Source organism: Bos indicus, chromosome 26 (genome assembly GCF_029378745.1).
Source record: "Bos indicus isolate NIAB-ARS_2022 breed Sahiwal x Tharparkar chromosome 26, NIAB-ARS_B.indTharparkar_mat_pri_1.0, whole genome shotgun sequence".
In the NCBI taxonomy this organism is placed as follows: Eukaryota; Metazoa; Chordata; class Mammalia; order Artiodactyla; family Bovidae; genus Bos; species Bos indicus.
This window is the reverse complement of record NC_091785.1, coordinates 22,436,766-22,457,433: the sequence shown is the minus strand read 5'-3', so window position 1 is coordinate 22,457,433 and position 20,668 is coordinate 22,436,766. Positions and strand designations below refer to the sequence as shown.

At 40.0% G+C, this 20,668-nt stretch overlaps 1 protein-coding gene across 1 annotated transcript in view; it reads left to right on the top strand.

Annotated features, from left to right (window-relative positions):
* Positions 1-4,038: 4,038 nt before the first annotated feature.
* The window catches only part of OGA (O-GlcNAcase), a 28,878-nt gene continuing 12,248 nt past the window's right edge, over positions 4,039-20,668 (top strand). Inside the window, exons 1-9 of the mRNA XM_019988445.2 lie at positions 4,039-4,666; positions 7,973-8,024; positions 8,456-8,553; positions 10,090-10,220; positions 15,772-15,943; positions 17,090-17,188; positions 18,045-18,329; positions 19,373-19,531; positions 19,984-20,597. Coding sequence (XP_019844004.2) covers positions 4,468-4,666; positions 7,973-8,024; positions 8,456-8,553; positions 10,090-10,220; positions 15,772-15,943; positions 17,090-17,188; positions 18,045-18,329; positions 19,373-19,531; positions 19,984-20,597 — 1,809 coding nt within the window. The 5' untranslated portion in view covers positions 4,039-4,467. The remainder of the gene's footprint in view (positions 4,667-7,972; positions 8,025-8,455; positions 8,554-10,089; positions 10,221-15,771; positions 15,944-17,089; positions 17,189-18,044; positions 18,330-19,372; positions 19,532-19,983; positions 20,598-20,668) is intronic.

The following is a 20,668-nucleotide window of genomic DNA, read 5'->3' as shown; positions in this document are numbered from 1 at the left end:
CAGGTTGCTGTCTCTGCCTTTTTGTCCCTCCTTCCCCACACATAAACTCACAACCCCTAACTCATACAGCCTTTTAGATCCCAAAGACAATGCCTCCTTTCCTAGAGTATGGCCAACCCTTGGCGGGAGATCAAGTCACATGTTCTGGAAGGGTTGGAAACCTCCTGGACCTTAGAGAGGCTCCTGAATCTCCCTCATCCTTGGAGGAGACAAGGAAGAGAAAGATGATTGATGTCCCAAAGACTATGCCAAGCCAGCTGTCTTTTGGCTAAACATTCTTTCAAGTCAAATCAAGAATTTCTAATTTACATATTAATACATCTTAGTTAATTTCAAAATGCTTTTAAGAGGGGAATTCCCTTTAGGTTCTAATGAAAGTTCCTTTGTGTAAACATTCCAGCTAGTATAGATGTACATTTGTGTCTGTACTCTAGCCAAGAATGATGGGGGAGCAGATGAAACGGACCAAGGACAGGTCACCACGGAGCAGCTGACACAAAGGGTAATAGAAGCTCCTGTGTGGGGTAGGAACCTTTCTTTGTTCTGCTCCTGGAGAGGGGCTGCCAATGCTAAGTTCCTCCCATCCTTTCTCTAGGGCAGTGTTATGTGGTAACTAAGCTTTACAGTCCATATAAGGGGGATCAGGCCTTCTCTTCCAACATTGTACATGCACACATTGATAAGATCAAGGGAGGGGTGTGGTGTCTAAGAAACAAAACCTTACTTCCAGAGTTCTTCATTTTGTCATCTGTTTTTGCTGCTCACATCATCACACAGCTGTCTGCTCCTTAGGTCCTTGGGTTTCTTTGGGTCACAACCCCTCTGTAGGATCTAATTAAATTTGTGGACCTACTGTCTAGAGGAAAAAAATAGCACAGTTTTCCATATATTTTTGTGTCCCTGAAGCCCATCCATGGGCCCTAATGAAGAACCTATGATCTAGTCCACCTCTCAGTCTTCCATTGTACAGAAGAGGAAACAGGCCCAAAGAGCAGAGAGGACTTGCTCAAGATCAACCGATGAGTTTATAGGAGGGTTGATACTAGACTCAGTCCCCCAAATCTCTGTCCAGGGTGGCCTTGGAGCACAGTAAAAATTTGTGTGTGAAAGATGGATGCTATGCATGTCATGTATTATCAAGACAAGGTAACACTGACAGGCTGTCATGTTGCCCTATACTTTTCCTTCCAGGCACTTATCAGTTTGTAACTGTATATTCAAGTGTATTTATTTGAGTGATTATTTGTCTTTTTTGTTACATTGTAAGCTCCTGAGGACTCCTTGAGTCCCTGGACTAGGTTTTTTTCCCCCTTACCATCCTATCCTGGGGCCTGGCAAGTAATAGGTATTTCATAATTGTATGAATAACTGTATGGTTTGGATAAATGGGCATGGTAGGTGTATGTATATAATTGGCTTAAACATGGAGACGGTCTCTATATTTTAGGGTACATTCAAGCTTGAGGGAAGTTGAAGTCTGGAGCTGAGAATTTCTAGGAACTGAGAAGTACCCCAGAGCTAGGGCAGACAAATGGGAACCAGGGAAAAAAAAAAAAAGAAAAGACAGGAGGTTGGGATCTGATCATTTTTTTCTGACCACTGATTAGATTCTGAATGTTGTTAGCTGCTCCATCTCAAAACACTCTTCTTTATTGTTTTTCTTTTGCCTTTCTGGCCATCCCTTCTCAGTCCTCCCTTGATAACTCATCCTTCTCATTTGGAATATTAAACATTGGTCCCCACAGCTCAGACCGGAGCCTCTTTTCCATAACACATCCAATCCCATGGCTTTGAACATTATCTATATGCAGGGAGACTCCTAAGTTTTTATCCCCAGAATTCTCCTCTGAGCTTCAAGACCCACATATTCAATTGCCTATTTCACATATTCACGTGGATCTATAATGGTCATACTTAACATGTTCAAAATGGAATTTTGACTCACGCCTTCCTAGTCTTCCCCATCTCAATAAATGACATCATCTACCTAGTTGCTCAGGTCAAAATTTAGGAGTCTTCTTTTCTTCTTCCACACTCTCCCTCTACTCTCCCTTAATTCATCACCAATCCTGGGAATTCCTGGGCAGTCTAGTGGTTAGGACTCTGGTGCTTTCACTGCCCAGGGCCAGGCTCAATCCCTGGATCTCTAGGGGACTAAGATCTCCACAAGCCATGCAGCACAGCCAAAAAAAAAAATCACCAATTCCACCATCAAAGGTTCACCATCTCTCTCTACTGCTGTTCCTTAGTCTAAATCACTATCATTGCTTAACTGTATTACTTTTCTTCCATCTGAAGTAGACCTTCCTTACTGTGGTTACTTTTCATCATATCACTAGATTTCCTCCCTTCATAGAACTTATCACAAACTGAGTTCCTGTGTGTATAACTGAATCTCTTTCTCCAACCAGAATGTAAGCCCTGTGAGAGCAGGACCCTATCTTGTCCATTCCTCAACTGTTTATCACAGGACTGCTAGGCTATGATTCCTACTGTAGGCGCTGGGGGATAGAGGTGTGTTATGGAGAGAAAGGGTGTGGCAAGAATTGCCCTTTAAGCTTGACAAGTACAGATATGGAAGGTGTATCTTGCCTGGGTCACAGAGTCAGGAAGTGTTGACTATGGAGAGTAGATTTAATTATGGCTGATGACTTGCTACCAGTTGCCACAGTGTAAAGTGTGAAGCAAAGAGGAAAGTGTCATGAGACTGGGGGCTGGGGTCACCTGGAATGCCAGCTCCAAAATCCCCAAAGGACCACAATATCCAGTGAAGCTGCGATGGCTCCCCAGTGTCATCACAGGAAGTCCCCTAAGAAAATACTTGCACCTAATCCCCAGCTTAACACTCCAGGACTAAAAAGAGGGACTATAAGAGTCTGTGGAGCTACAAGTTGGTCTACCCCTGGAGGAGTCTAATATGAAACTGAAGTATAAGACGGACAATGTTAAGTGTTAATAATCAGAATGAGAAGGAGATGTTTATTTCACATTTAAATCACCTATGTAACCACAGATTTCTCAACTACCAAGTGCATTATGACAGGACCAAAGGGAGCCCTGAGAACAAATAGCAAGGAGACCCAGGCCCATCTAGGGCTCAGGGAAGGCTTCCCACAAGGAAATGATATTTATGCTGAGGCTCAAAGAGTCTCACTTCTCCCTTATACACACTTCACACTCCCCATTCCCAAACAGGCCAGGCCTTTTCACCCCTTCCTCCATTTGTACTCCCTTCCACTTGCCTAGAGTGTTCTCTTCTCTCTCCCCAACCCAATTTGGCTAACTCCTATTTATCCTTTATGACCCAGCTCGAAAGTGAAGCCATGGCCGCCGCCTCTACCCAAAGGAAGATGAAGTCAATCCCTCCTCTGAGCTCCCACAACACTTGGGTACATCATGTGGGGATTGTGTGTGTATTCGTTAGCCTGAACCTCCTTGCTGTGAGCTCATAGTGGCCCAAGAGGCAAGCAGGAGGCAAGCTCAATAGGTGTCTGCTGAAAGAAGGAATGATTTAGTTTTTAAAGGGGGGTTGGGGCCAAGCTGGAGATAGGGGAAAATGTTTCAGGGCAGAGGAGTGAGCTGAGCTTCTTGGAGTGTTGTCTTCACAGAACCGAGCCTGGGTCAGGCTGATGTAATGAACCAACCTGTCAGAATAATCTCAATAGAAAGTAGGTCAGTTTCTTCCCAGCTCTTTAAGAACCAGAGGCTTGGTTTCCGCGCCTGCGCATTAAGAGAGTAAACACCTCTTTTTTTTTTCACCCACTCCCGCCTGCCGGCCCTATCCACATGCCTATTGCCCCAACCCGCTCCAGCCTCCTCCCATTTTCCCCTTCTCCGGGTTGGTTAATGGTCTGTTCTTGGGAGTCTGGCTCGTTCTGGAGGGTGGCGAGCATAAATGGTACATTCCACTGCCTTCGTTACATTCCGCTTTTCGCGGCTTTTCTGTTCTGCTCCCCCCTACCGAATGAAGCTCAATAGACTGGCTCAAAAGAAGGAGGGGGAGCCGGGCTGAAGGGACCGGTCTGAGCCGGTCTCCGGCGCAGGCGCAGTGCGGATAAACAGGAAGCGGGCGGTAGAGGCAGCAGCAGAGGAGACCCAGGGGCAGCGGGAGGAGGCAGCGGGAGAACTAGGATTATCGGAAGGTCAACAGAAGCTGAGAAGGAGAAAAAGAGCCTTGGCCATCTGTCTCCAAAGAACGATACGTCGTGGACTCGATTTTAGGCTTCCGGCATTCCCCAGCTTAGGCTGAGGCAGCGGCTGACAAAGGGCTCGCGCCGGTGCCGCCGCCCTTCTCATCCGGGCATTCGGGTCCCTGCGGAGCGGGAGGGGGAAGGGCAGAGGGGGAAGGGAAGGAGCAGGAAGGGCGCGCGCTAGGAGCCGAGGCCCTCTCCAGGGCTCCGGGCCGGCGGCCCAACGGACGGAGGCCGAGGAGGACCTGCAGAGGTGGCGGCGGCCGGGGGCAGGAGGATGGTGCAGAAGGAGAGCCAGGCGGCGCTGGAGGAGCGGGAGAGCGAGCTCAATTCCAACCCTGCCGCCTCCGCGGGGGCATCGTTGGAGCCGCAGGCAGCTCCAGCCCCGGGAGAAGACAACCCAACCGGGGCCGGGGGAGCAGCGGTCGCCGGGGCGGCAGGAGGGGCTCGGAGGTTCCTATGTGGCGTGGTGGAAGGTGAGAACTGTGGCGCGGGCTGGGCAAGAGTGTCCTCCCCCCGCCCCACCCCAATAGTAATCTGTTCTTTCCTGGTTAGGCGGATGGCGGCGAAGCTTGGGCGGTGGCGGTGGCGGGCAGGGGGGAAGTGGGGGAAGCTCTAAAAGGGGATTATTCCTGTGGGTCTGAAATTTGACCCTGCTGGAACAAGGGAAGAGGCGAGAGGGTGGGCAAGTCTTCTCTCGCGTTCTGGAACGGCGTCGAATTCCCCTCTGGCTATTAACGTGCCTGACCCCACCCGGCTGGGCTTGGAGCCAGGCGTGCTCCAGTGGAGGCGGTGTAGGGAGTCTGGTCTTGGGCTCTTGAGTTTTACATCTTTGTACCTTGGGATCTTGTTTCCTAGGGTGGTTTGGGTTCACATACGGAAAGGCATGTATAGTACTGCTGCCCCTACCCTTTTGAAAGAAGACTACCCATCAGATGTGCTAGTTGTATTCCTGGAGTGAAGAGGAGCACTGTGGGCCTATAGTTTTACAAATTCCTTTTTGCCTAGAGGTGGTTTTTTTTTTTTTTTTTTTTGGTTTGTTTCTTTTGTTTATTCAGTCCCCAACTCCCACCCTTTGAATCCAATTTCTTTTGCAGCCTGGAAAATTGCCCTTTGCTAACTACTCTGCCTTGCCTTGAGGGATGAAGCTTTGATTTTAATAGTATTTGAGATACGGAATTTTTTAATTATTTCAAAAGAGGTTTAAAAATTCCTTTTCACCGCCTCCTTTCCCATTACCATTTAGGAATGATGGACTTTCTTTGGTGGTTGGAGAAAATGAGTAGAAGATTGTATCACAGTTTATGAATGTAATGGACAAATGTTCCACAGATGTGCATTCTATGAAAGTATAAATCAATATCATTGCTCTTACCTGAAGTATAGCATGTATTCGAACTTTCTAAAGTATTTTGGCTGACCCAGGGTTTCCTAGCTTGTATACTTCATTAGTTTCTTTTACATGTAATGGTGTGCATAGGAGTAACAGTTAAATACTGGTCTTTATTAAAAACCAGAAAGGCATGGAAAAAGAAAAGAGGATTGTCCTCTTGGTTGAGAACTTCTGAACATATGGAGTATTCATTTGAAAGATGGGTGGTGATTATGGTATTTTACATAAAGTTTAATTGTAGGGGAAAACAAGACTAGTTGGCAGCTAGGGTTAGAAATGAAACGGTTCAGTGACGTTAACTGTTGCACAGTTTTGGGGAAAACAGAATGGAAAAATTACCTATGTGTTAGTCCGGAGTCTATGTTTATGAAAACATGATTGCTTTGCTTGACTTATCCATCGATGTATTTATAAGACTAGAATCTATCTGCAGGGAGATACTAGGAAAAGAATCTGTGTTTTGTGACCTAAGATCTTGGGATGGAGGGTGGGAGAGAAGTGCTGGACGATTAGAAATTTTAGAGCTAGACTAACAGTGAGTCGAAGGAAACTTGCCTGTGGATTACACCTTCTTAATAATTACAGAAAAAGTTAGTTGTGGTTAAGATCAGTTGATTTGTTTTTCAGAATAGTATTAAAAGGAAACTAGTCTACTTAAAATTGTTACCTGTTGTCTTTTCTCCTTCCCATTCCCTAGAATATTTCCTTGGTGACTGAGCTCCTGATTTTTTTTTTTTTTTGGTGTTTGGTTTTTCTTTCCCTCACAAACCTTTGTTGATTTTATTTATTTACATACTTATGAGGTTAATTTGTGCTTTTATTTGCAAGTATTTAACTACAGTGGCCCACAAAATTTGTTGATTTTAAAAGTACATTTTACACCACAAACCAACACACACATATACATATATAAAAGTGAAACAAAAGTTTTGCCAAAAAGGTCTACCCTGAGTGTTTTGTTTGGGGTTTTTTTTTTTAATGAGTTTTTTTTTTTTTTTAAGCAAGGATGAACTTCACTGACAGTCACCAAAGTTCCCAGTTCTTCTTAAGGTTCACTTTAATGATGTGAATAATGCAGGTTTTGTGGACGAATCTGTGTTGATTTTAACTCGTGTAACAGCCCTCCTTCCTCTTTGTGGTGCCAGTTAACTAAAACCATGAACCTTACTCTCAAAGAGCAAAGTTAGGGTTTCTGAAGATTAAAATGTTAGACCCTTGAAAAAAAATTTTTTTAAATGCTGAGACAGATCTAAAGGAAAGTTTAATGCCTACTCTTTTAAGAGGTAATGATAATGCAAACTGTTGAAGGAAAGCTATAAAGACTTGTAAAATTCACTTAACATTTTAAATCACTTGTAAGAGAGTAACCATTAAATTGTCCAGATTCTAAGTGCTACAGTTTCATGCGTTAGTACCTAATGAATTTTTCATTTTTATTTTTTGGTCTGTCTCATTATCTTTGTGCAGAGTAACTATTCTGTTTAGAGTAGAGGTTATTACAGTTCAGAAATTTTGGTTTTGAGTTTGTTAAGTTGTGTGTGTAAGGAGCATTTTCTGTTCAAAACAATATTTGAACCATCTTCATAATACTCTTGAGAGGTTGTCCTTATCTCTGGCAGATGATTAGATTGAGACTGGTGGAAAATAAAGGTTAGGCAAGCTGTAATACCAGTTTGGTGCTTATATCACTAACATCATCCATCTGCAGGTTTGTTTCTTGAATTACTAGTACTGTGCCCCCACATGGGGTACTGGAGTGAGTCACATTCTTGAATTTTCAGTTGTTTAAACATTTGCTCTGGAATTGAGATTGCTTGAGTTTCCAGTTTGGGCCAGTTCCGATGTTGAATTTGCTGTGAGTGTAGTTTAAGGCACTTTTTGAGTCTCTTTTACAATGTAATTTTGGGAAACAAAATCATAAAATTGGGTCAGTCAGATTCTTTACTAATTCTGTTCCTGATTTTTTTCCCTACCTTTTCTACCTCTAAAAGTGGTTTAACTCCCCTCCTAGATAGTACTTGTTATTAATAGCAGCTTGGGGTTACTAGGCTTCCCCTCTTCTCACTGTAAGATTGAGATAATCTTTCTAAAAAGTTAGGTTTAAATATATTTGGTCTTTTTTGACAGTGAAAAGAGATGACATTTAGCTCTTTTTAGATAACTATCACATAAGTAATTAGTGTTCATGGTAGAAAAACCAGAAAATTTGCCTAAGCAAAAAGGGAATTAAAGTCACTATATAATATCACCCCAAAACATGTTAATGTTTTACTAAACATCCTTCAAATTTTTGTATTTTTCACAAATTGACATCATTTGTATTGTAATCTGCTTTTCTCAGTACACAGTTTACCACATTCTTACAATTTCATTCTTACTTTGAATCTAGGATTTTATGGAAGACCATGGGTTATGGAACAGAGAAAAGAACTCTTTAGAAGGTAACTTTTTATTATATAAAGGAGAGTCTTAATTAATATTTCCTTTTGTTTGAGGAAACACTACCACTGAATAGGCCGAATACAGTTTGATGATTTCTCAGTTGCAGAAGTTGTTTTAACCTTGGTCTTCTTCCTCTTCACCTAGGCCAGTGGTTCTCAGACTTTCCTGGGAAAGCTGGAAAGGTTTTGGGCTTCACTTGCTTCACTCAGAGCTGTTGTATTTATATTTAAGACTGTTGGATATGTTAACATTGCTTATTTAATTTTTTTTACAACTCCACTGGACTTGAAAAAGGTTAAAAGCTACTGCCCCAGAATATTAGCTTTTTAAGAGATGGAGCTGCTCCGAAAAAAGGGAAAAAATTGAGGTGTATTGGTTAGGCATGTTGCCTGTTTATATATATATACATGTAATTTTCTTTCCTCTTAAGGCTCCAGAAATGGGAATTAAATACATATTTGTATGCTCCAAAAGATGACTACAAACATAGGATGTTTTGGCGAGAGATGTATTCAGTGGAGGAAGCCGGTAATCTTTTTCTTCTTAATCTGTAAATGTAGAGTATGTGAAGAAAACAGGTATATTTTAAATGTAGTTGTACAAGAATTAAATATTCCACTTTCACTTTGTAGGTAGTTTTCTTTTATATAGTAACTGTGTGTGTTAGTGCAGATTGAAAGAATAGCACTAACAGTGTGTAGCCATGGTGTGATTCATGGGTTTGCCAGTCTGACTCCACCTGTTTTGTGGTCATAATGGTACTTTTTAACTTCTGCCAGTAAACAGTAGGCCATTGGACAAAGAGGTGCTGAAGCAAGGCTAGGCCTCGGGCAAGGCAAGTGCAAGTTTTAAAGTACTTGGGTGCAAGTTTTAAAGTACTCCAAAAAATCAGTAACAAAGATAAAAAGTATTATCTATTTTTTAAACCAGAACTAATGCAAAAAAATCCCTGAACAAAATACCAAAATCTAAAATAAAGACAGGGTTGGTATTAATGATTGTTTTGCTTCAGGTTCAACCAGGTATGGCTTGGTCTTAACCACTTGATTACTAGTACTGGTCCTGTCTTTATTTAAAGTCAGAACGACCTTACCCTGGTTCAGGCCTATACTGAAGTGAAAGCCATCTCAAACTGTCCTTTCTGTATGTGTTCTTATGTCGAGTTAGCTACATAAAATTCATAAATATAAGTAACTAAGACAAATGGTGAAGTGCTTTTCTTTGTGTACTTGAGTGAATGGGGGAACATTTTCATACCTGGAATTAAATGATAACTAACAAGTAATTTACTTAATACTTGGTTACAGAGCCCAGCCAAGACAGTGAAGGCAGAAAGTTTTCTTAAATTATGTAAAAAGCAATTAAAACTGCATCTAGTTTGTTGTTTACTACTCTGTATAACTTAAGTGTTTCTTCAACTTGATTATTTTCTGGTGATGCTGGTAATGAAATTTAATGTGATCAAAATATAGTTAAATGACTATCTTAAGATACTACTGAAAGTTATTTAAAGATACATCCTATGGTATGGAATAGTATTTCGATTTACTTAGGAAAATTGTCTGTCACATTTTAGAAACTTAAAGCTGTGATAGATTTCTTTGTTGTCTTTACAGAGATGTCAAGATTGTTAAGGCCATCACTTAACCCTGGTTTTTAAGAACACATTTTTCTTTTCTTCTAAATTATAAAGTAGTTATATGTAGAGTTATTTAGGAATTCCAGTCATACAGAGACAGCAAAAACAAAAACATAACTCTCAAACACTTGAGAAATAAAATTGGTTTGCATTCAGTAAGAGGATTGATGCCTTAATTGAATATTTTTGAGAAATGTCAGTGGAAGGAAGAGAATGCTTTTATTGAGTTCAGGGTGATATTAAATTGTATCAAGTTTGTGCCATTATGTAAGGCCTGTTGTCACATTGGACATGACAGTTTTGTAAAATTGAAGGGACTTTTTTTCTTGACTTATTGAAAATTGGAGAAAAATGACCTTCAGTTTAAAGGTGAAGGCTCTTCGTTTTCTGTGCTGCTTTCTAAAGTCATGGACTCTGTTCTTTAGAGCAACTTATGACTCTCATCTCTGCTGCACGGGAATATGAGATAGAGTTCATCTATGCTATCTCACCTGGATTGGATATTACTTTTTCTAACCCCAAGGAAGTGTCTACATTGAAACGCAAACTGGATCAGGTAATTTCCTTGCTTTTTCATTATTTTTCCCTGAGTCAGCACATGAAACTGAAAAGTTTCTGAGTTGCTTTTATGATATAAAAAGAAAACAAGGTTCATAGTACTTCTTTGTTCCTGGACACATTTTTATTTTCTGTGCAAATTTTTTACTTTTGATAATATTTTCTAAAGAGTGAAAAGAGCTTTACTGGAGGTACCATTGCTTTACAAACTTCACTTTGCATAAGAACTGCCTTAAAAGAATGCTTAGAAGAAATGCTTAAAAGAATGCTCATAAGCTCCATTCCCATAGATTCTTAATGAAGACTTGAGGTGGAGACTTCCCTCACATTCCAGCTGATTCTGAGTCTTCCAGAGTCACATTTCCAGAAACTGTGTATGCTGTTGGGTGCTTGCTTGACTGAGCTTCTGAGTGAGGTTATAGAAATAGGATTCACTCGATTATATGGTTAAGAGACATAATTCAGTCTGGAAATGACTGGCTAGTTTCCCAAAATGAGAAGAAACACTAGGTAAACATGTAAGCTGTTGTTGAACCTGATTGGAATCTACATTCTACTTAACATAAAAGCTGCACATCTGTTTTAGTAAAGTAAGTGTACTATGTTTATTAAAAAAGTTTATATTGGACTTCCCTAGCAGTCCGGTGGCTAAGATTTCATGCTTCCACTGCCAGGGGTGTGGGTTCCATCTTTGGTCAAGGAACTAAGATCCCACTTGCCTTGTGGTGCACCTTTTAAAAAGAAAAAAAATATATATATATTATTGGTGGTATTGGAATGGCTGGTAAGGAATTTAAAGTTATTAGGTTGTTGCAGAAGTAATTGTGGTTTTGCAGTGTTGACATTAATACCCAGCTGTGGATGTGAATGGTGATAGAAGCAAGGTCCGATGCTGTAAAGAGCAATATTGCATAGGAACCTGAAATGTCAGGTCCATGAATCAAGGCAAATTGGAAGTGGTCAAACGAGATGGCAAGAGTGAATGTCGACATTCTAGGAATCAGCGAACTGAAATGGACTGGAATGGGTGAATTTAACTCAGATGACTATTATTTCTACTACTGTGGGCAGGAATCCCTCAGAAGAAATGGAGTGGCCATCATGGTCAGCAAAAGAGTCCGAAATGCAGTACTTGGATGCAATCTCAAAAACGACAGAATGATCTCTGTTCGTTTTCAAGGCAAACCATTCAGTATCACAGTAATCCAAGTCTATGCCCCAACCAGTAACGCTGAAGAAGCTGAAGTTGAATGGTTCTATGAAGACCTACAAGACCTTTTAGAACTAACACCCAAAAAAGATGTCCTTCTCATTATAGGGGACTGGAATGCAAAAGTAGGAAGTCAAGAAACACCTGGAGTAACTGGCAAATTTGGCCTTGGAATACGGAATGAAGCAGGGCAAAGGCTAAGAGTTTTGCCAAGAAAATGCACTGGTCATAACAAACATCCTCTTCCAACAGCACAAGAGAAGACTCTCTACATGGACATCACCAGATGGTCAACACCGAAATCAGATTGATTATATTCTTTGCAGCCAAAGATGGAGAAGCTCTATACAGTCAGCAAAAACAAGACCAGGAGCTGACTGTGGCTCAGACCATGCACTTCTTCTTGCCAAATTCAGACTTAAATGGAAGAAAGTAGGGAAAACCACTAGACCATTCAGGTATGACCTAAATCAAATCCCTTATGATTATACAGTGGAAGTGAGAAATAGATTTAAGGGACTAGATCTGATAGACAGAGTGCCTGATGAAGTATGGAATGAGGTTCGTGACATTTTACAGGAGACAGGGATCAAGACCATCCCCATGGAAAAGAAATGCAAAAAAGCAAAATGGCTGTCTGGGGAGGCCTTACAAATAGCTGTGAAAAGAAGAGAAGCGAAAAGCAAAGGAGAAAAGGAAAGATATAAACATCTGAATGCAGAGTTCCAAAGAATAGCAAGAAGAGATAAGAAAGCCTTCTTCAGCGATCAGTGCAAAGAAGTAGAGGAAAACAACAGAATGGGAAAGGCTAGGGATCTCTTCAAAAAAATCAGATACCAAAGGAACATTTCATGCAAAGATGGGCTTGATAAAGGACAGAAATGGTATGGACTTAAGCAGAAGACACTAAGAAGAGATGGCAAGAATACACAGAAGAACTGTACAAAAAAGATCTTCACAACCCAGATAATCACGATGGTGTGATCACTGACCTAGAGCCAGACATCCTGGAATGTGAAGTCAAGTGGGCCTTAGAAAGCATCACTACGAACAAAGCTAGTGGAGGTGATGGAATTCCAGTTGAGCTATTCCAAATCCTGAAAGATGATGCTGTGAAAGTGCTGCACTCAATATGCCAGCAAATTTGGAAAACTCAGCAGTGGCCACAGGACTGGAAAAGGTCAGTTTTCATTCCAATCCCAAAGAAAGGCAATGCCAAAGAATGCTCAAACTACTGCACAATTGCACTCATCTCACACGTTAGTAAAGTAATGCTCAAAATTCTCCAAGCCAGGCTTCAGCAATATGTGAACCGTGAACTTCCTGATGTTCAAGCTGGATTTAGAAAAGGCAGAAGAACCAGAGATCAAATTGCCAACATCCGCTGGATCATGGAAAAAGCAAGAGTTCCAGAAAAGTATCTATTTGTGCTTTATTGACTATGCCAAAGCCTTTGACTGTGTGGATCACAATAAACTGGAAAATTCTGAAAGAGGTGGAAATACCAGACCACCTGATCTGCCTCTTGAGAAATTTGTATGCAGGTCAGGAAGCAACAGTTAGAACTGGCCATGGAACAACAGACTGGTTCCAAATAGGAAAAGGAGTTCGTCAAGGCTGTATATTGTCACCCTGTTTATTTAACTTATATACAGAGTACATCATGAGAAACGCTGGACTGGAAGAAACACAAGCTGAAATCAAGATTGCCGGGAGAAATATCAATAATCTCAGATATGCAGATGACACCACCCTTGGCAGAAAGTGAAGAGGAACTAAAAAGTCTCTTGATGAAAGTGAAAGTGGAGAGTGAAAAAGTTGGCTTAAAGCTCAACATTCAGAAAACGAAGATCATGGCATCTGGTCGCATCACTTCATGGGAAATAGATGGGGAAACAGTGGAAACAGTGTCAGACTTTATTTTTCTGGGCTCCAAAATCACTGCAGATGGTGACTGCAGCCATGAAATTAAAAGACACTTACTCCTGGGAAGGAAAGTTATGACCAACCTAGATAGCATATTGAAAAGCAGAGACATTACTTTGCCAACAAAGGTTCATCTAGTCAAGGCTATGGTTTTTCCTGTGGTCATGTATGAATGTGAGAGTTGGAGTGTGAAGAAAGCTGAGTGCTGAAGAATTGATGCTTTTGAATTGTGGTGTTGGAGAAGACTTGAGAGTCCCTTGGACTGCAAGGAGATCCAACCAGTCCATTCTGAAGGAGATCAGCCCTGGGATTTCTTTGGAAGGAATGATGCTAAAGCTGAAACTCCAGTACTTTGGCCACCTCATGTGAAGAGTTGACTCATTGGAAAAGACTCTGATGCTGGGAGGGGTTGGGGGCAAGAGGAGAAGGGGACAACAGAGGATGAGATGGCTGGATGGCATCACTGACTCTATGGACGTGAGTCTCAGTGAACTCCGGGAGCTGGTGATGGACGGGGAGGCCTGGCGTGCTGCGATTCACGGGGTCACAAAGAGTTGGACACAACTGAGCGACTGATCTGATCTGATCTGAATGTTGACATTTGCCATTTGATGTTGGAATACATTCTTAAATGTGGATGTATTATTCATCATTTTAATGTGCATTTCTCACTTTGTTTTTTTGCTAATGACTTATTACTTGCTGTATATTTTACATGTATTTGAAACTATGAAAATGATGTTAGACAAAAAAGCAAATACAAGCAGTTTTCTTACTCAAAAAAATGGGTCATAAGACAGTGGAGACACAGCATCAACATTTGGCCCAGGAAGTGCTGATGAATGCACAGTGCAATGGTGGTTCAAGAAGTTTTGCAAGGGAGACGAGAGCCTTGAATATGAGCACAGTGGCTGGCCATCAGAAGTTGACAACGACCAACCGAGAGCCATTATTGAAGCTGCTCCTCCCACAACTAGACAAGAAGTTTAAGAATTCATCGTCAGCCATTCTATGGTTGTTCAGCATTCAAAGCAAATTGGAAAAGTGAAAAGGCTCGATAAAAGGGTGCCTCATAAGTTGACCGAAAACCAAAAAAATCATTGTTTTGAAGTGTTACCTTATTCTATGCAACAACGAACTATTTCTCAATTGGATGGTATCATGCAACAAAAAGTGGGTTTCATACTACAACCAGTGATGCCCAGCTAAGTGGTTGGACCGAGCAGAAGCTCTAAAACATGTTCTTAAAGCCACACTTGCACCAGAAAAGGTCCTGGTCACTTTGGTGGTCTGCTGCCAGTCTGACCCACTACAGGTTTCTGAGTTCCAGCAAAACCATTACATCTGAGAAGTATGCTCACATACATCACAGAACTGTGCTCACGATGAGATGGCACTGGAAGCTGCACCACCTGCAGACAGCGTTGGTCAAGTCCCAGTCTTCTCCATGACAGCGCCTGACCACACTCGCACAGCCAGTGCTTCGAAAGTTAAATGAATTGGGCTACAGAGTTTTGTCTCATCCTCCATATTCACCTGACCTCTAGCCAATCGACTACCACTTTTTCAAGCATTTCAACAGCTTTTTGCAGAGAAAACACTTCTAAAACCAGCAGGATGCAGGAAATGTTTTCCCGAAGCATAGATTTTTATGTTACAGAGATAAACTTAACTTTAGTTGGCAAAAATGTGTCGACTGCAATGGTTCCTATTTTAAGTAATAAAAGATGTGTTTGAACCTAATTATAATGATTTAAAATCAACAGTCTGAAATTGCAGTTAACATTCGTACCAACCTAAAAGTTTGGGATTTCCCTGGCTGTTTAAGGGTTAGGACTTGGTGCTTTCACTGCCAGGACTGGGTTTAGTCCCTGGTTGGGAAACTAAGATCCCACAATCTGTGTGCTGCGGCCAGGGGGGGGGGGGAAGTAATTAAAATTTCTGTGAATAAGCTCCTAGGAGGTTATTTCCCCGCTTGATCATATTCTGCTATTTTGGTCTTTCTGATTGATGACTTAGGTTTATGTGCAAAGAAATTAGTTAGCATCATTGCATCTTGACTAGAGCAAATGACTTGGATTTCTCATGTCTTGGAGTTTATCGTTCATTTTTTTTCTTCTGGTATGTATCTTCTGTATTGAAAGATGTAGAAGGATAAGCCACATTATAGAAGCTTTGTTAGACAATTTGCTTAGTGCATTGAAACCCAAATGAAAATATGGGTACTGAAACTGTAGCTTTTTAACACAGAAAATAGAAAGGGAGTAAAGGTTTGGTGTTGAACATTCTACTAAGGAAAATATTTGACTTTTAAGTATAACTATTAACTATATACTTGAATATTTTAAAGCCTGTATTTTTTACTCTTTAAGATGAGCTGGTAAAAGCATCTTGGTTTTTTTTCCTTTCCTAGGTTTCTCAGTTTGGATGCAGGTCATTTGCCTTGCTTTTTGATGATATTGACCATAATATGTGTGCAGCTGACAAAGAGGTATTCAGTTCTTTTGCTCATGCCCAGGTCTCCATCACAAATGAAATTTATCAATACCTAGGCGAGCCAGAAACTTTCCTCTTCTGTCCCACAGGTATTGTATATAATAGCTTTCTATTTAACTAGTCTTGAAATACATAACTTTCAAAAGACCATGTATGAATTTTATTGTTGTTCCCTGTCCCTTTGGTATGTAAAGAAAGGTAGGAATTCTTTTTCTAGAAGATGTTTCTCCAGATCTTAAGTTGGAGAAATTTTAGGGATTAATAAATGACAACTGAATAGGAGAAAGATTTTGTGTATTTTTTGGTACTAAAAAGTATATGAACATTACCTTTTCTGGATTAGAGGAAGGGAATAGTATTATCAAAGTGAAAACTAGAAAAAAGCAAATTTACATTGCATTTAACTAAGTCACTTCTCATTTCCCTCCCACTTGTTACTTTTTTCTGCCCTTGCCTATCTGTATCCCTTTTCATTCCTCCCACTCCCATCTGGGCTCTTACTTCTAGTATTTATCCCCCTTTTCCTTTTTTCCCCCCCTTTCTTCTCCCTGGTTCCTTCCACTGAAAATATTTTTTCTCTCTTTTTTTTTTCTTCCCTCTCAAAATTCAGCCTACAAGAAAACTTCCCCGGGCTTGACTTCTTGTTCAGGAAGAGTTTAAATAAGTTCTAAGAAATTTTAGACTGTATTGATTTAACCGTGTGTTTGTCTGTCTTGTTAAAGTATTGTGAACTGTGAACCTTATCTCTTCTGATGCTACATGAATATTCAAGTAATGTTTAATAAGATCATACTTGGTAGTTACTTAATTCATTGTAAATTATAATCAGTTATAATTGAGTTCTAAGCCAGTGGCATAATTTTGCTTTATTTTTATTATATCAATCCAGTCTGTTTGGCCTCTGATTGAAACTGAGAAATGTAGGCAATTCAGAGTTTGTAGAAAATGCAAAAAATTCCAATTATTTATCTTTAGTAAACTTTTAGTGACCATGGGATCATAAGGATTGATCTGTCCTGCTTTTGGAGGAGGAATATCAGGTTTTAAGAATTGATTTTTTTTTTAAATACATAAATGAGCTAGTTTGTTGACTTCTTTTGGGGCATGAGATAGAGGCCTTTTATCATTTGGATGAAAATAGTTTAAAATTGATAGACATTTTTATCCCCATTGAAATACATACTCATGACTATTTCATTCTTGTTTTACTGATTAATTTCTCCCCCTACATTCAGAATACTGTGGCACTTTTTGTTATCCAAATGTGTCTCAGTCTCCTTACTTAAGGACTGTGGGTGAAAAGCTTCTACCTGGAATTGAGGTGCTTTGGACAGGTAAGTCTTAAAGATTTATACAGTAAAACTTTTACTCAACTAGGATGTAGAGAATTGATTGTATACTTTTAAAAAGCTGAGCCTTAATGAGATTCTCTTTCTTTTACACAGTATACATTCTTCACTTGGTATTAAGAATACTTTTTGAGGATTTTGCAGTGAGTCTGAATATCAAAGTAATTTATTAATTTTCATTTTCATTGTGGTTGCACTGCATCTTTGTTGCTGCCCACAGGCTTTCTCTAGTTGCAGCTGCGTGCACAGGCTTGTCCTTGCAGTGGCTTCTCTCATTGCAGAGCCCAGGCTCTAGGGCACACGGGCTTAGCTGCCCTGCAGCATGTGGAATCTTTCCAGCCCAGGGATGTCTCCTGCATTGGCAGCTGAATTCTTATCTACTGTATCACCAGGAAAGTCAAGAATGTGGTATTTTATGAAATGAAAGCCTTAATGCTAGATTGACGGCTAGTAATCCATGAGCTGTATTAGCTTTCATTCTAAGAATTAAGGGAAGAAACCCTCCCAGGATTTAGGTTAATGAGAGTTTGTCTAATTGAGGATATATTATATTGGAAAAAAATTATTTACATGGAAAATTTGTTTCTTACTAATGTATCATTTTGAGGAAACTTGCCCAAACCTTTACTATTTGTGCCTTCTAACCACTAGTTCTAGGAATCTACTCTGAGGAAATACTGAGCGAGGGGAATAAAGCTGAGTAGAAGCACATGTTGTTGTGTTGTTATAAAAAGAAAAATTCTTTAAAAATATAACAAAATAAAAAGTTACATGCAGTATATTACTATTTTGAAAAACCATGTATGAGAGCCTTTTAATAAATGATGGCCTTTATTTCTAGGTCCTAAAGTTGTTTCTAAAGAAATTCCAGTAGAGTCCATTGAAGAGGTTTCGAAGATAATTAAGAGAGCTCCAGTAATCTGGGATAACATTCATGCTAATGATTATGATCAGAAGAGACTGTTTCTGGGCCCATACAAAGGAAGATCCACAGAACTCATCCCACGATTAAAAGGAGTCTTGACTAATCCAAATTGTGAATTTGAAGCCAACTATGTTGCTATCCACACCCTTGCCACCTGGTACAAATCAAACATGAATGGAGTAAGGAAAGATGTAGTGATGAGTAAGTAAATGACTTAATTCTTGACCTTGGGAAGAGATTGGGGTTAACTAGAACCGTTAGTGAGTATATGTTCTTTTGTCATCAAGAATTTTTTTAAAGGTATTGTTTAGTCCTGTGAATGAGATGTAAATGATAGAAAAAGGGTTCCCTGGAGTGGCTTTGGGCAAGTTACTTAATAACTTTTTGGCCTCAGTTCTTTGTTTTTAAAATGTGACTTGGCCTTTGAAACCTGAGGAACTAGACAAAGTAGTCTTAATGTTCCTGTTACCCCTTGAGTAATTCTGATTGAATTTATGTTTTCAGATGATTATATTTAAATGGTGTATTTTAGATGGCTAGATATTCTTATCTGAGTTGCTTACTATGTAATTTCAGTTTAGCTTACATTTATGAAACATATTCTTATTTTAGACATTGGCTTACTGATTTTTATCTATGAAAAATTCTTACCTGAATTCCAGGTAAGAGAATACTGACTAGTTGTTTACTCATTAACATTTAGACACCTATTTATCAGACACTAAGGATTCAAAGAATAAAATAGTCCCTACTTTGAAAGAATTAGTCTGGTGTTGATAAAGCAGGCAAGGAGCTATACCATAGAATGAGGAGTACTGAGAATAATTATCTACAGAGTCCTAGGGGGAACACAGAGGAGGGAGTGATTGATTACCTCTCTTAAGCAAAAATGGGTAAATGACTTCATGGAGAAGGAGATACTTAACACTGGGTGAAAATATAAGTAAAGCCTTTTGGACATTAAAAGATTGGTGGGCTAGAGATGAAAACACTATCAGTGGACATGTATCAGTGATTTGTCCAGTGATTCTGAAATTAGTGTTTATTATTTCATTTGGGATTTTACATTTGGCAATGCCTTTAGATGACTATTCTAGGTGAAATGGTTCGGTGAAGGGTCTTGGTTGTGTTTGCATTATTATGCTTAAAGTTTGTTCTTACTCCAGTTCTTCGCCTCTCCAGTTTTACTGTAAGAATTAGTGTTTTGTAATCAAGACCGTTTTTGTGCTCTTTCTCTTTTGCAGCTGATAGTGAAGACAGTACTGTATCAATCCAGATAAAGTTAGAAAACGAAGGCAGTGATGAAGATATTGAAACTGATGTACTCTATAGTCCACAGATGGCTCTGAAGTTAGCTTTAACAGAATGGTTGCAGGAGTTTGGCGTACCTCATCAGTACAGCAGTGAGTTTGGTCTTTTTTTGTAAGAGGGTTGGATTACATTGTTTGAGACATAAGAACATTTGTGATGTTCTATTACAGGCCCACCAAGCAAAATGAAATTTAAGAATCTAGAGAATAAGGTTTTTTAAATTTTACTTTTGGCCTTAAATAGGTTTTATCTTCTTGGAATGCTAATTTGTTTTTTTAATTTTTTTTTCAATAGTTGTTCAAAAATATAGATCTTCAAAAGAGAAGAAAATAATTAGGTGTTGCCATATATATGATCTGTGTTTCCCCTCTCTTCCCTTCCTCACATCCCTGGTGGTTTAGAGAAGTGGCACTTTTTCTTAGGGCTCAGATTATTTGGAATCTCAAATTGAGGCCTAGAGATACGATAAGTAGAAAACATTTCTCTGGATCTTATTTGTTCTGTTTGTCATTCTGATTATCTTTCTGGCAATTTGTTTTTATAGGTAGGCAGGTTGCACACAGTGGCGCTAAAGCAAGTGTAGTTGATGGGGCTCCTCTAGTTGCAGCGCCCTCTTTAAATGCCACAACTGTAGTTACGACTGTTTACCAGGAGCCCATTATGAGCCAGGGAGCAGCCTTGAGTGGTGAGCCTACAGCCCTGGCCAAGGACGAAGAAAAGAAACAGCCAGATGAGGAACCCATGGACATGGTAGTGGAAAAACAGGAAGAAACAGACCACAAGAATGACAATCAAATACTAACTGAAATCGTTGAAGCTAAAATGGCAGAGGAATTGAAACCAATGGACACTGATAAAGAAAGCATAGCTGAATCAAAATCCCCAGAGATGTCTATGCAGGAAGATTGCATCAGTGATATTGCCCCTATGCAGACTGATGAACAGACGAACAAGGAGCAGTTTGTGCCTGGTCCAAATGAAAAGCCTTTGTACACTGCAGAACCAGTGACTCTGGAGGATTTGCAGTTACTTGCTGACCTTTTCTACCTTCCTTATGAGCATGGGCCCAAAGGAGCGCAGATGTTACGTGAATTCCAGTGGCTTCGAGCAAATAGCAGTGTTGTCAGTGTCAATTGCAAAGGAAAAGACTCTGAAAAAGTGAGTATACTTAATATACTTGCTTCTCTGGCCTGGATGGATCCCCATGCTGATGATATGGAAGAGGTCTT